General features: G+C 45.6%; 1 protein-coding gene across 11 annotated transcripts in view; it reads left to right on the top strand.

Annotated features, from left to right (window-relative positions):
• Nucleotides 1-12,203, top strand: part of SEC31B (SEC31 homolog B, COPII coat complex component) — a 37,102-nt gene that overhangs the window by 15,036 nt on the left and 9,863 nt on the right. For 9 of the 11 annotated variants that reach the window (XR_011074521.1, XR_011074522.1, XR_011074523.1 and 6 more), the window contains 9 exons: nucleotides 1,597-1,827; nucleotides 3,767-3,841; nucleotides 4,100-4,198; nucleotides 6,085-6,184; nucleotides 6,706-6,884; nucleotides 7,155-7,281; nucleotides 7,640-7,785; nucleotides 8,470-8,643; nucleotides 9,155-9,316. Coding sequence is in view for 8 of the 11 variants with exons in the window: in XM_068548371.1 (XP_068404472.1) it covers nucleotides 1,597-1,827; nucleotides 3,767-3,841; nucleotides 4,100-4,198; nucleotides 6,085-6,184; nucleotides 6,706-6,884; nucleotides 7,155-7,281; nucleotides 7,640-7,785; nucleotides 8,470-8,643; nucleotides 9,155-9,316 (1,293 nt within the window). In the remaining 3 variants the exon portion in view is untranslated. The remainder of the gene's footprint in view (nucleotides 1-1,596; nucleotides 1,828-3,766; nucleotides 3,842-4,099; nucleotides 4,199-6,084; nucleotides 6,185-6,705; nucleotides 6,885-7,154; nucleotides 7,282-7,639; nucleotides 7,786-8,469; nucleotides 8,644-9,154; nucleotides 9,317-12,203) is intronic. The other 2 variants (XM_068548374.1, XM_068548375.1) reach the window with 2 other exon arrangements.

The following is a 12,203-nucleotide window of genomic DNA, read 5'->3' as shown; positions in this document are numbered from 1 at the left end:
GCAGAGCACCACATCTTATGTGAGTGTTTGGGCCTGCACCAGCTCATCTCGATCCAGCACAAAGTTGCCTGCCCTGGAAAATTCTCTGCTGAACTAAAAAAAAAAAAAAAGGCACTAAAACAGGCGATGTTGTCCAACTTCCACTTCCCCCGAAATGGCCAAGTCCTACTCCAGTTTTTATTCCCACCTTATTCTCATGTGTTCGCTCTGCGCCAGTTACATGTGTCTACTTTCTGTTCTATGAATAACTCAACTCTGCTGCCTCCACCTGTACCTTACCCTTCAGCTTCTCTCCTGAACATTGAATCCTACTGCAGCCTTTCAAGGTCGCTTGCTTAAATACCACCCGCCTCCATGATGCCCGTCTTTAACCCCATGAGAGGTGAAGAACTCTGAGGTCAAGGGGCCTGAATTCTTATCATAGCTCTGTCTCTTACCAGCTGGGTAACCTTGGGCAAGTCACTTAACTCAGGACTTCAGTGTTCTTATCTGTAAAACAGGGATAGTAGTACCTCCTGAGCTTGTATTTGTGAATTGACATGAAACTCAAATAAGAATATATGTAAGCACTTTGTAAAACTATCGAGTATTATACAAATCAAAAGTTAAGATTGTTCTGTTTAGCACAATCTGTAATGTAGATTTTGTGCTGTAAGAGTGGAGAAGAATTCTGGCTGGGAACATTCATTAAGGAGGGGGTAGTAGTGAATGGTTGGGGACTAGAGCAGTAGTTGTCAAGCATGGCTGCAGTTGGAATAACCTGAAGATCTTAAAAAAATACTGATGCCCAGTACTACCCCCAGAGCTTCTGATTTTTTTGTCTGGGGTACAGCCTGGTGACTTTGGACAGCTCCCCAGGTGGTTTTAATGTGCAGCCCAGGTGAAGAACTGCTGGAGTAAAGGAACTTTCCTGGGCTCTGCTTTTGTGCCAGGTGCTTTATATAAAGTGCCTCATTTGGTGAGAAGGATGCTCAGGTGGGGTTGTGGTGGGTGAAGGCACAGAAGCAGGAATGAACTGGGCACTTTGGAGATGCGGAGTGATCACATGAATGAACAGAGAGAGAGGTGCTGGAGAAGCAGGTCTGGCCCTGATTTTGAAAGATTTTGTGCACTCTAGGCAGAGGAGCTTAAGCTCTCTCCAGGGCCTTGTGAAACCAGTACAGGCTCCTGAATGGCAGCAGGGATAGGGTTGTAGTCTAAGGCTTGGAATGGAGGAGGAAAAGACCTGTGCTAGCACTGGGCATGGGAGACATTGAACAAGAAGAGGGAAGACTTTGTTGTTGCTCAGCTATTGTGGGTAAAAAGACTGTGATAATGCCAAGGAGGTTAGTCCAGGTGACTGGGAGAAAGGTGGTACCAGGACAAGTGAGGAAAAGATGAGTACCACGTACTGAAGTTTTAAGTTGATGGTGCTGAAAGTGCAGGAGTGGTTTTGGGATGGGGGCACATTCACTGCTGAATTCCTGATCCTATTCTACCCCCAGGACTTCTCTTATTATTGCTTTCCTATCCTAGGGTTGACCAATAGATAGCCTTCCCTGTGATCCTGACTTGGTGTTAATTTTTGCCTTAACCTTTCTTGTTTTTCCTCACCAGTTTGGGGGGAAGCTGGTTACCTTTGGCCTCCCCAGCACCCCTGCCCATCAGGTGCCACAGCCTTGCCTCCGCCTAGTCTTCATCAGTCAGGTCACCACAGAACCTGAATTCCTCATGCGGTCAGCTGAGCTGCAGGAGGGCCTGGGATCAGGAAATCTCCTGGATTACTGTCAGAACAAGATCCAGCAAGCATCACCGCAAAGCGAAAAGATGCTCTGGCAGTTCCTGAAGGTAGGAAGCCTGAAGGCTGGCTGCTCAGAAGTGTTTCTCCAAAGCTGGGCACCCCAGCCTCTGTCAACAACCACCACGTGGCCCAGATTACAGAGGCCCTAACCCCGCTAGGATTTTTCCTACATGGCACCCACCCCGGGCACAAAATCTTCACCCTTTACCCGAGGCTCAGAGACCATTTATGGCTAGGGAAACTGAGGAGTACAAGTAGCATTTGCCTTTTTTCTGCTGTTGCTGTTGTCCTGCATACTTTACCAGAGCCAAGGTGAAGGCTTTCACAGTGCCATGCCACAGGGCAGTTAAGGTGATGGGAATGGAGAAGAAAGAAAGGGAAAGGAAGGGAAGAAGATCAGCTGGAAGGCTTTGAGTTGTTTCAGGTAACCCAAGGCAAGTCATTGTGGTGGGACTCAGGGCTCAAGTCCCACTCTACTCTGGAGGCATGGCTTCAGTTGCAGCGTCAGTTTAATTTCAGGTTGCTTATGGCACCACGCTGAGTGCTTTACGTGTCAAAGGAAGTGAGCATGTGAGAGGAGAGAGCTGAAGAAAGAAATAACTGGACAGGCAGTGAGAGGATTAGTCATATCTTTGGGATTATAGAGTAGAATGCAAAAAGAAGGACAGGGCCTGTCCTGGAGGGTCTGAGAAGGACTTGGAGTCTGTGCTTCAGATATACTAGAACTTTATGAAGGTCGATACCAGGAATCTGAGAAGGAGAAAAGGATCTGAGGAAGATCATCAACCGTAGAATGAAGCTAGAAAAAGATGTGGGAAGAAAATAGTAAGAAATAATGCTATTGTTATAAGCAGGATACAGGTAGTAGCTCCAGGAATGGTGGGGTGAGAAAGAGTAGAGGGAATAATCGGGAGTTCAGCCTTTACTCTGCTGAACAAAGGAGACATTGGTGCCCACAGGACAGAGGGGAGTCTGATGTAAAAGCTACGCAAGAGCTGTCCATGATGGTCCTGAAGCTGAGTATGGATGAACATTTCCAGGAGAAGAGGATAGAAGAAGAAGGGGGCCCTGAGAGACTATGAGAAAGATCATAGTAAGAATTCATGGTTCAGTGTGGGATAAATGAAGGGCCCAGGCCAGCTAACCCATTAGGGTAGGGCTTCAGGAAGCCTTGGCCCTTAGTATCTGGAACACTGAGTGGGTAAGCTGACTTCGTTTACTATATCCATGCAACTTCCACTTAGGAGTCTTCTCACCTAGCCGTTTAGACTCATAAGACTACTGAAGGCTAACTTGGCATCAGTCTCCTCAGAAGGACAGGGGACGGGAACCACAGCTTGTCAGCAGGGCAGCATCAGGGAGCATCAGGTGGTTCTCTTCTGTGGGAGTCCTTGTTACAGTCCATGAGGCAGCTTAGAGTTCTCTTCTTCAGCTCCCCAGGTGCAAGAAGATGAGATATACATCAGGCTGGTGTGCTAGCTGCCCTGGCTTGGAAGCCCCAGGCCCACAAGAGCCAATATCTCTTGTACAAACTACAAAAGCATAGCTTCTAGGGTCCCTGCAAGGGATCTGTTTAGTACAAGAGTCCTTGCTATCAGGAAAGCCCATGGCATGGTGTCCACATCAATTATTTATAGTTTACATAGTTCCAGTCCAGATGCAATTTACCAGTCACAAGCTGTGTTGCCTAGAAACATAGCTGACATTTTACTTTTATCAGGTTACCAGGGCAATAGATCTAGGAAGTCAGCTGAAGGTCCGGTTCTCATTGCAGAAGGGGGAAAGGGTTTGTTAACACATCTGCCCACACCCCAACAGGAATCAAGTCTGGGGAGAAATAGGGAGAGATGGTGTTGGCCTCAGTGGGCACTTCTGGTAGTACAAAGAACTACATTTGAGGGTACACTGGCACAGATGTCCGGCTGGTGCAGGAGAGCGTCTTTCACATTCATTTAATGGAGACTTCTATGTTCTGTTGTTCCTTAGGTGACCTTAGAGAAGGACTCCAGAATGAAATTCCTAAAACTATTAGGATACAATAAAGATGAACTTCAGAAGAAGGTAAGCTGCTTTCACATCAGAAACATGCTTGATGCAGAAAAGAGAATCCTGCCAGTGGAAACCATGTCAGAATACCTCTTCCTGGGCTCCATTAATACATATACGAGCATTTTACCTCCTGAAGGTAGTCTCTTTCCCAGGAAAATACGTCAAGGATCCTAGCGAGTCCAGTTGGTGGGGTATGGAGGTGGGAAGAAAGCATAATGCTTACTTGACCTCGTGCTGGGAAGAGTGGTGCTCATAAGTCTCTCCCTGCAGGTGGCCACATGGTTGAAGAGTGATTTGGGGCTGGGTGAGAGCCCTCAGCCCAAGGGAGTTGACCTCAACAGTAACAGACAACAGGCCTTTTGCATCCAGGTGCGGTAGGAGCCCAGCCAGCCTAACCTAGGGTAGCATAGAAGATATGCCTTTAGGGTATCTTCCCCTTCCTAGCCCTAAGCTTTGCTCTCAGTAAGTGCTCAGCTTCTATGGAAGTCTTCAAACTCCTCACTCATTTAAAACCAGATTGAGACACAGAGACCTAAGCTTTTAGGCTAGGAGTAGAGTTGTGTTTTAACCATGAAGTAGAGCACTTCCCAAACCATACCTGGTTATTCTTTTAGCTTTACCCATTAAGAGCCAACTCTTCTTTTTTTTTTTAATTGAAATATAGTTGATTTACAGTGTTGTGTTAATTTCTGCTGTATAGCAAAGTGATTCAGATATACATACATTCTTTTTTATATTCTTTCCCATTATGGTTTATTACAGGATACTGAATATAGTTCCCTGTGCTATACAGTAGGACCTTGTTGTTTATCCATTCTATATGTACTAGTTTGCATCAGCTAATCCCAAACTCCCACTCCATCCCTCCCCCAACCCCTCCTCCTTGGCAACCACAAGTCTGTTCTCTATGTCTGTGAGTCTGTTTCTGTTTTGTATTGATAGATAAGTTCATTTGAGTCATAGTTTAGATTCCACATATAAATGATATCATATGGTATTTGTCTTTCTCTTTCTGACTTACTTCACTTAGTATGATCATCTCTAGGTCCATCCATGTTGCTGCAAATGGCATTATTTCATTTTTTTTTATGGCTGAGTAGTATTCCATTGTATTTATGTACCACAGCTTCTTTATCCATTCATCTGTGGGTGGACATTTAGGTTGTTTCCATGTCTTGGCTATTGTGAGTAGTGCTGCTGTGAACATAGGGGTGCATGTATCTTTTTGAATTATAGTTTTGTCTGGATATATGCCCAGGAGTGGGATTGCTGGATCATATGGCAACTCTATTTTTAGTTTTTTGAGGAACCTCCATACTGTTTTCCACAGTGGCTGCACCAGCTTACATTCCCACCAACAGTGTAGGAGGGTTCCCTTTTCTCCACACCCTCTCCAGCATTTGTTATTTGTAGACTTTTTTTTTTTAAAATAAATTTATTTATTTTATTTATTTATCTGTGGCTGCATTGGGTCTTTGTTGTGGCACGCGGGCTTTCTCTAGTTGCAGTGAGTGGGGGCTACTCTTCGTTGTGGTGCGCGGGCTTCTCATTGCGGTGGCTTCTCGTTGTGGAGCACGGGCTCTAGGCGCGCGGGCTTCAGTAGTTGTGGCACGTGGGCTCAGTAGTTGTGGCTTGTAGGCTCTAGAGCGCAAGCTCAGTAGTTGTGGCGCACGGGATTAGTTGCTGCTCAGCATGTGGGATCTTCCCGGACCAGGGCTTGAACCTGTGTCCTCTGCATTGGCAGGCAGATTCTTAACCGTGTGTCACCAGAGAAGTCCCTGTAGACTTTTTAATGATGGCCATTCTGACCGGTGTGAGGTGGTATCTCATTGTAATTTTGATTTGCATTTCTCTAATAATTAGCAACGTTGAGCATCTTTTCATGTGCGTGTTGGCCATTTGTATGTCATCTTTGGAGAAATGTCTGTTTAGGTCTTCTGCCCATTTTTCGATTGGGTTGTTTTTTTGTTGTTGAGTTGTATGAGCTGTTTGTATATTTTGGAAATTAAGCCCTTTCCGGTCGCATCGTTTGCAAATATTTTCTCCCATTCCATGCATTGTCGTTTTGTTTTGTTTATGTTTTTTCCTTTGCTATGCAAAAGCTTGCAAGTTTAATTAGGTCCCACTTGTTTATTTTTGCTTTTATTTCTATTGAAGGGCCAACTCTTAATAGCACTCCCAGAGAGAGCTACTAAGCCAGCTCTCTGTTCCTGGGCTCATTTCCCAAGAAGCCACCTCTGTCCTTCTTTGTACAGACCTCCAAACATACCACCAAGGAAGCCTCTGCCTGCTCAACCTTCTTTGATGAGCTGGTCCCTCAGGACATGACTCCGTGGGAGATCCCCATCACAGAAGGTACCCTGACCCTGAGGGAGAGGAACCCTCTGTGTGGGAGTGGGTGAGCTTAGAGTTCTCGGGACTTGAGGACATTCCCTTCTTGTCCCCGGCCTCCTGCTTCCCCCCCGTGATCACAAATGCTGGGTGGTTCTGTACCAGTTAGAGCTCTCTTTGGCTGAAGATTTTCATGGATGGGTCCTTTGTATGGAAGGCCTTCTACTAAGGTATTTTTTCTATCCTTCTGTCTTTTTGCTCAAAGAACTGTGACCCTCTTCTTGTTGAGCAAGCACACATCACACCTATGATGCTGCCACCTGAGTCCCTGCCTTGTCTTGGGTCCTGTCCTTAGAGAGTTACCATTGGACCTGGGCACCCCAGTACACCCCACTACACTTTGTTGTGAGAGAATGAATTTTGGGAGTTTGGGGCAAGCGAGACTGAGGGATGCAGAGTATAGGAGGTGGGCTGTGGGCCCTGCTGGGGACAGGAAGCTAGGGTCTGAGGGCAGGCTGATGCAGAGGGGATGCCTGTACCTACAGACACAGACGGACTCCTGAGCCAGGCTCTCCTGCTTGGAGAACTGGGCCCCGCTGTGGAGCTGTGTCTGAAGGAAGAGTGCTTTGCTGATGCCATCATCCTGGCCCAGGCTGGGGGCGCAGATCTGCTGAAGCAAACACAGAAGCACTACTTGGCCAAGAAGAAGACCAGAATTGCCCCGGTAACTGCCCACCATGCAGGAGAGGAGGGGAGGGGATTACTTGGGCCTTGTCAAGTGGATGTCCACACTTTGGGACTGGTGTTTAGACGATCTGCCTATCTCTCTCTCTCCCTACTCTTAACCACCCCTACCTTACCACTAGCCCCTAGTCAGTGGTCTAACAGGAAGGCTGCTTATGAGGGGCTTTTCTCAGCACATCTGTGTGTGTGACTCCTGCTGCCTATGCTGGATGGACGGCTGATGGCCTCCTTCCCTCTCTGCCCATTACAGCTGCTAGCCTGTGTTATACAGAAGAATTGGAAAGATATGGTGTGTGCCTGTAGCCTGAAGAACTGGAGAGAGGCTCTGGCCTTGCTACTGACATACTCAGGGCCAGAGAAATTCCCCGAGCTCTGTGGTAGGTCGCCCTCAGCTCCAGGATGGAGTGGTATGACTCTAGCATGGAGTCAGTGGACACACTGAGGGAGGAGACAGAGGAGCGGCCTGAACTCTGGGAGGTCAAGCCATGTTGTCAGGGACTAGAGTGCATCCCTCTACGTTTAGTAGAGGGCATTTACGGTCCTCTTTTACTTTTTCATGTCACATCTCAGTGCAAGAGCTTTGCCCTTCACTGCAGAGCAGGATTAGCCTCACTGTTGTCTTAAAGCCACTGAGGCTACTTGTCCCATAACTAATGGTCCCCCACCTGTTTTCAAACAGGAGGAGGAGGAGCACAGGGAAGCTGTGCCATTTAGGAAGTTTCTGTCTCTCTGCAGACATGCTGGGAACTCGCATGGAGCAGGAGGGTGGCAGGGCACTAACCTCTGAAGCCAGACTCTGTTACGTGTGCTCAGGAAGTGTGGAGCGGCTGGTGGAGTGCTGGGAAAGATGCCCCCGGGCTTCATCCCCCATGGCTCTACAGGTACCCCGTCTCTGCAGGGCCCTGGTCCCCCACCCCAGGCCTTTAGGAGGGGCTAGCAGTGGAGATTGCAGGGACATCAGAGGTGAGTCTTCTGGGTAACCAGGCTGGAATCAGGGTATTAGGGAAGAGATTAGGGCCCCTAAAGTCTGGGACCTTTTCCATGGATAAGCTATCATCTTCCTTCTTTCTCAGTCAAGGGAGACTGAGCAGCAGCTGCTTAGATATTAACCTTCGTAATTTTTTCCCACTTCAGGTTTGGGTATATAAGTTTACTCTATATTTGAGTAATTGTGAGCTTGGGCCTTCTATTAGCTTCTGTGAAAAGTCCTGTATCTGAATTGTACCAGATACTCTGTGGGTACCCAGAGAAGGTGGGGGGTCACAGACTCATGCGGAGACAAAGTCACACATGAAATAAGAGTATAACAGAATCTGAAGTTGATGATGTATTAGCATAAAAGATACAAGAGTGTAAGACCCAAACGGCTTGGCAAGTGAAGCCAAGTGGCCCTTCTCTGACTGTCATGTCTCTTATATATCATATATCATCACCTGCTACCTGCACCTGGCTATGGCCAGGTGCCCTCATACCCATAGCAGAGAAGTCCTTGGTTGAGCTGCCTGGGCTTGGAGAGCAGGATGTGCTGTGAAGAGGGCTGACTGCCCTTATCCTTGTCCCTGTAGGACCTGATGGAGAAGGCGATGGTCCTTAACAAGAGCTTGAAGCTACTGCGGGGTCCTGATGGGGTGAGCCCAGGCCCTGCCACAACCTACAGAATCGCTCAGTATGCCAACCTCCTGGCAGCCCAGGGCAGCCTGTTCACTGCCATGAGCTACCTACCCAGTGACTGTACTCAGGTGAGTGGGAGCATGTGGAGAGAGCAAACCATTTCATTCAGTCATCTAACACTGGCTGAGCACTTCCATGTTCCAGGCACTATGCTAAATGCTGAAGCTCCCAGGATAAATATGATCTAGTCCCTCAGGAGGTTCACAATCTCTTGGGGGAAAATCAGATGTCAATAATTTATCCTGCCATAACAGAAGATTATACTAAGCACTGTGGGACTTCACAGGCAAGGGGCTGGCTTTGTCTGGAGAAGTCAAAGAAGGCTTCCCAGTGGTTAAAACATTTGAGCTGGACCTTCAAAGAGAAAGAGCTTACCAGAAGATGTCAGGCATTCTAGGCAGAAAGAACAGCAAGAAGGAAGGTTTGGCAGGAATCAGAGACCTTTTGAGTCCTCTAAGGTGGCTGAAATGTAGAGGGTCGGCTGAAGTTTGAATGCTATGTGGGCCAGGCTTGTAAGAGAGGATGTTTGCTTGTTTTAACTTTACTTAACACAGTTCTTCATGATTATAACTTTTATAGCCACCAATTCAGCAGCTGAGAGATCGGCTTTTTCATGCCCAGGGTTCTGGTGTCTTGGGCCAGCAGTCTCCCCCTTTCCCCTTTCCCCGGGTTATTGTGGGAGCTGCTCCCCACTCTCAAGAGACATCATCTCCCAGACTGGGATTCCAGTCTTCTCACCAGGTAAGATCTTGCTTGTTCATTCATTCAAAAATACCTGTTAGGTGTCTACCAAGTGCCAGGCATGATTCTAGGCACTTGGAATGTATTAGTGAAAAAAATGATGAAAATTCCTGTCTTCATAAAGTATAGATTCAGTTATTTTTCTAATAACTGTTTATTGAACAACTACTGGGCACTTAGAACAGAAAGGTACACAAACCATGATCCTTGCCCTCAATTATCTCATAGTCTAGTCTAGGAAAGATAGGTAAAAATTAACTGCAGTAAAATTCATAAATGCCATGATTGGGATATGATTAAAGAGCCATGAGATCACACAGAAGAAAGCAATTTACTGGGGGACGGGGGAAGTTCAGGGAATGTTTCAGAACAAGTATGATGTTTGATCTGAGTCTTGAAGGTTGAAAGTTATTCAGGCAAAGGAAGAGGTAAGGAAGGCTATTTCAGGCAGAGGGAATGGCATCTACAAAGGCAGTGAAGGGAAAGTAAGCAGAGCCCATTTGAGGAATGACTAACATTTTAATGGGGCTCCAAAACAGGTGTTTGTGGCAGTGGAGTGAGTTAGATGAAGCTGGGGTAACAAGTGGTAGTTAGATCAGTAGAGACCTGGCATTCTGTGTTCAAGAGTTTAGACTTGAGGGACTTCCCTGGTGGCGCAGTGGTTAAGAATCCTCCTGCCAATGCAGGCGACACGGGTTCGAGCCCTGGTCCGGGAAGATCCTACGTGCCACAGAGCAACTAAGCCTGTGTGCCACAACTACTGAGCCCACGTGCCACAACTGCTGAAGCCCACGCACCTAGAGCGCGTGCTCCACAACAAGAGAAGCCACTGCAGTGAGAAGCCCATGCACTGCAATGAAGAGTAACCCCCTGCTCTCCGCAACTAGAGAAAGCCGGCATGCAGCAACGAAGACCTGACACAGCCATAAATTAATTAATTAATTTTAAAAAGAGTTTAGACTTGACCCTGAAGGCAGGCAGGAGCTATTGAATGGTCTTATGCAGGGGAAGGACTAGCTATGTGTCTAGGAAGGGCAAGGCTAGAGGTGGTTAGGAAGCTATAGCAAGAGATGATGAGGGAATGAAAGACCTTAAACAAGAGAGTGAGGTTGGATTTGAGATATTTAGTAGGTAGAATTGACAGAAATTAACTGGTGATGGTTAAGAGGAGTGTGCTAAATGGGGGGACTGACCACAGTGCCCAGATGGATAGGATGCTGTTAATTTATGAGACCAGGAGCCTACTAGAGGGGAATAAAATCCAGGGAGATTGTAGATAAAGGTATCAGGTAGAAAAGTTCTGATGATTCATCCTGTCCCACCTTTAATTCCCACCCTAATTTTCTTCCCTCCCTCCTCCTCCTTCTCCTTCCCTACTTGCTGGCTCTCTCTCCCTCCCTCCCCTCCCCCTTTCCTCTCACTCTCTCTTTTCTATCTTGAAATAATTACAGATTCACAGGAAGATACAATGAAATGTATTGGGAAGTCTCATGCATCCCAAGCCCACCACATCCCATGCCAGTGTCCCACACAACCACAATACAATATCAAGGCTGAGATATTGACATTAGTATAATCCACAGATTCAGATTTCACTGGTTTTACATGTACTCATTTGTGTGTGTGTATGTGTGGTGTGTGTAACCATGTAAGAATTTTACTTTTCATCTTTTTAACAGAGTCCTTCACAGAGCAAAAAAATTTAATTTTATAAGTGCCAGTTTATGAAGTTTTCCTTCTATGGATCATGCTTTTCATGTCAAGTCTAAGAGCTCTTAGCCTAGTCCAAGGTCCCCCAAATTTACTACTGTGTTTTTTCTAGAAGTTTCATAGTTTTATGTTTTACATTTAAGTCCATGTTCCACTTTGAGTTAATTTTTGTGCAAGTGTGAAGTTTGGGTCAGGTTTCATTTTTTTTTGCCAATGGATATCCAGAATCATTTATTGAAAAGGCTGTTCCTCTTGCATTGAATTGATTTTGCTCCTTTGTCAAAAATTAGACATATTCATATGGGCTTATTTCTCAGTCCCCTGTTCTGTTCCACTGATCTATGTGTCTGTCCTTCTGCCAGCACCACTCTGTCTTGATTACTACCTCTATATCAGTAAGTCTTGACATGGGGAATAGTAATTCCTCCTACTTTATTTTTCTGTTTCAAAATTGCTTTGGATATTCTAGGACCGTGTTCTTTTCACATAAATTTTAGAGTAAGTTTGCCTATATCTAAAAAGAAACTTGCAGAAATGGACAGGAATTGCATTAAAACTATAGATTAATGTAGGGATAGTTGACATCTTTACTATATTGAGTCTTCCCATACATGAACATGGTATGTCTTTCCAGTACTGTCTCCATCAGCACTTTATAATTTTCATCATACAGCTCCTGACATGTTTTATTCATTTCAAACATAAGTATTTAATTTTCTCTTGAGCAATTTGAAATCAAATGGTATTGCATTTTTAATTTTGGTTTCCACTTGTTTATTGTCAGTGTATAGAAATGTAATTGGTTTTTATGTGTTAATCTTGTATCACGTGACTTTTCAATGCTCATAAATGAGATTCCTGAACTCATTTATTTGCTTTAGGAGTGTTTTGTGGATTCCTTGGGAATTTCTATGTAGATAGTTATGTCATCTGCGAATAGAGACAGTTTTATTTCTTTTTTTCCAAATTGTATGCCTTTAATTTCTCTTGCCTTATTGTAGTACTAAAATAAGAATGGTGAGTGTGAACACCCTAACCTTGTTTCCAGTCTTAGAGGGAAAACATTCAGTCTTTCACCACTGAGTATGATGGTAGCTCTAGGTTTTTTGTAGATGCTCTTTATGAGGCTAAGGAAGTTTTTCCATCTATTCCTGGGGTACTGAATCATGAATCAGTG

The sequence above is a fragment of the Eschrichtius robustus genome, chromosome 7, assembly GCF_028021215.1.
Source record: "Eschrichtius robustus isolate mEscRob2 chromosome 7, mEscRob2.pri, whole genome shotgun sequence".
Taxonomy (NCBI): Eukaryota; Metazoa; Chordata; class Mammalia; order Artiodactyla; family Eschrichtiidae; genus Eschrichtius; species Eschrichtius robustus.
Note: the sequence above shows the minus strand (reverse complement) of the source record. Positions and strands in the feature narration are given on the sequence as shown.